The sequence below is a fragment of the Chiloscyllium plagiosum genome, unplaced genomic scaffold (genome assembly GCF_004010195.1).
Source record: "Chiloscyllium plagiosum isolate BGI_BamShark_2017 unplaced genomic scaffold, ASM401019v2 scaf_61134, whole genome shotgun sequence".
NCBI lineage: Eukaryota > Metazoa > Chordata > Chondrichthyes > Orectolobiformes > Hemiscylliidae > Chiloscyllium > Chiloscyllium plagiosum.
In genome coordinates, this window is record NW_025205744.1 from 9376 (window position 1) to 10864 (window position 1489).

A 1489-nucleotide genomic window follows, 5' to 3' on the forward strand; every position below is an offset into this window, starting at 1 on the left:
CGCTCCCACAGGGAGTGGGGGGAGAATGGGGGACTCGCTCCCACTGGGAGTTGGGGGGGAGAATGGGGGACCCGCTCCCACGGGAAGTGGAGGGGTTGTATAGGGAGAAGCCTGATCCTGGTCAGTGTCTGGTGTCCGTCTTCTGTTGCAGGAAAGATGGCAGTGTGAAAGCGAGCCCAGTGTTGATTCACCGTGCGATCCTGGGCTCAGTGGAGCGGATGATCGCGATCCTGTCTGAGAATTACGCAGGCAAATGGTAAATCTACCCAGGCGTCTGGTTTGGAAAGAGAGCGGAACTCTGGGAAAACCTGTCAAACTCCAGCGGTCGGGCAGGATCCTGTCGACCTCATGTCCACTATTTCCTCCTTGCCCGTACACCCAGTCATCGATGAATTATTTACACATTATTTGTATGTGGGGTGTGGCTAGGCTAACGTTTATTGCCCATCCTTAATTCCCCTCAGAGGGCGGTTAAGAATCAACCACGTGGCCTTTGGTCTCGAGTCGCGTGTCGGCCAGAAAGGTAGCAGATTCCCTGCTGGGGCAGGCATTAGTGAACATGGAATCTGGGCGCGAAGTTGGCGATAAAGATCCCACCCACCCAGGGGGAAGGGGTCAACCCTGCCTTCACCCTTCTGTCTCTTGTTGCAGGCCATTCTGGCTCTCGCCTTCGCAGGTCATGGTACTAGCCGTGGGCAGCAGCACTGCAGACTATGCCCAACAGGTGAGATTGCGGGGTGCAGGGAGCTGTATTCAGAGAGCTCTGGACTCCCTGGCTGTGGGGCAAGGGGTGGTGTTCTGAGCGAAGGCCAAACAGGCTGGGGGGCCTATCCCCCCCCACCCCACCCCACCCCACCCCACCCACCCCCGGAGTTGAGAAGATTAGCGATTTTTGTTGAGGATTCTTCAGGGGCTTGGCAGAGTCAATGACGGGAGGATGGATTGCTCCCCCCATCGCCCCTTCATGTGAGTGTCTCGGACCAGGGGGGGAACAGTCTCAGAATGAAGGGGCACCAATTTGAGACCGAGATGAGGAGGGATTCAAGTATTTGAGAGTCTTTGGAGATCCTTGCCATAGACAGTGCGCCAGCATTCTGCAGAGGGGCCAAATGGCCTGTTTACCTGCTGTTAATTTCCGGTGACCATTCTCGATAGGGATAATTTGATGAGGGATAGTCAGCGCGGTTTTATGAAGGGTAGGTTGTGCCTCACAAACCTTATTGAGTTCTTTGAGAAGGTGGATGAGGAGGGATTCACGTCCTGGAGAATTTGAGAGTCTTTGGAGATCCTTGCCATAGACAGTGCGGCAGCATTCTGCAGAGGGGCCAAATGGCCTGTGTATCTGCTGTTAATTTCCGGTGACCATTCTCGGTAGGGATAATTTGATGAGGGATAGTCAGCGCGGTTTTGTGACGGGTAGGTCGTGCCTCACAAACCTTATTGAGTTCTTTGAGAAGGTGGTTGATGGGAAATATTCATCCTGGAGTCC

The 1489-nt window shown here is 54.4% G+C and overlaps 1 protein-coding gene across 1 annotated transcript in view; it reads left to right on the forward strand.

Annotated features, from left to right (window-relative positions):
* LOC122546465 (threonine--tRNA ligase 1, cytoplasmic-like) overlaps positions 1-809 on the forward strand; it is a 10119-nt gene extending 9310 nt beyond the window's left edge. The window contains exons 4-5 of the mRNA XM_043685171.1: positions 152-256; positions 652-809. Coding sequence (XP_043541106.1) covers positions 152-256; positions 652-802 — 256 coding nt within the window. The 3' untranslated portion in view covers positions 803-809. The remainder of the gene's footprint in view (positions 1-151; positions 257-651) is intronic.
* Positions 810-1489: the final 680 nt, after the last annotated feature.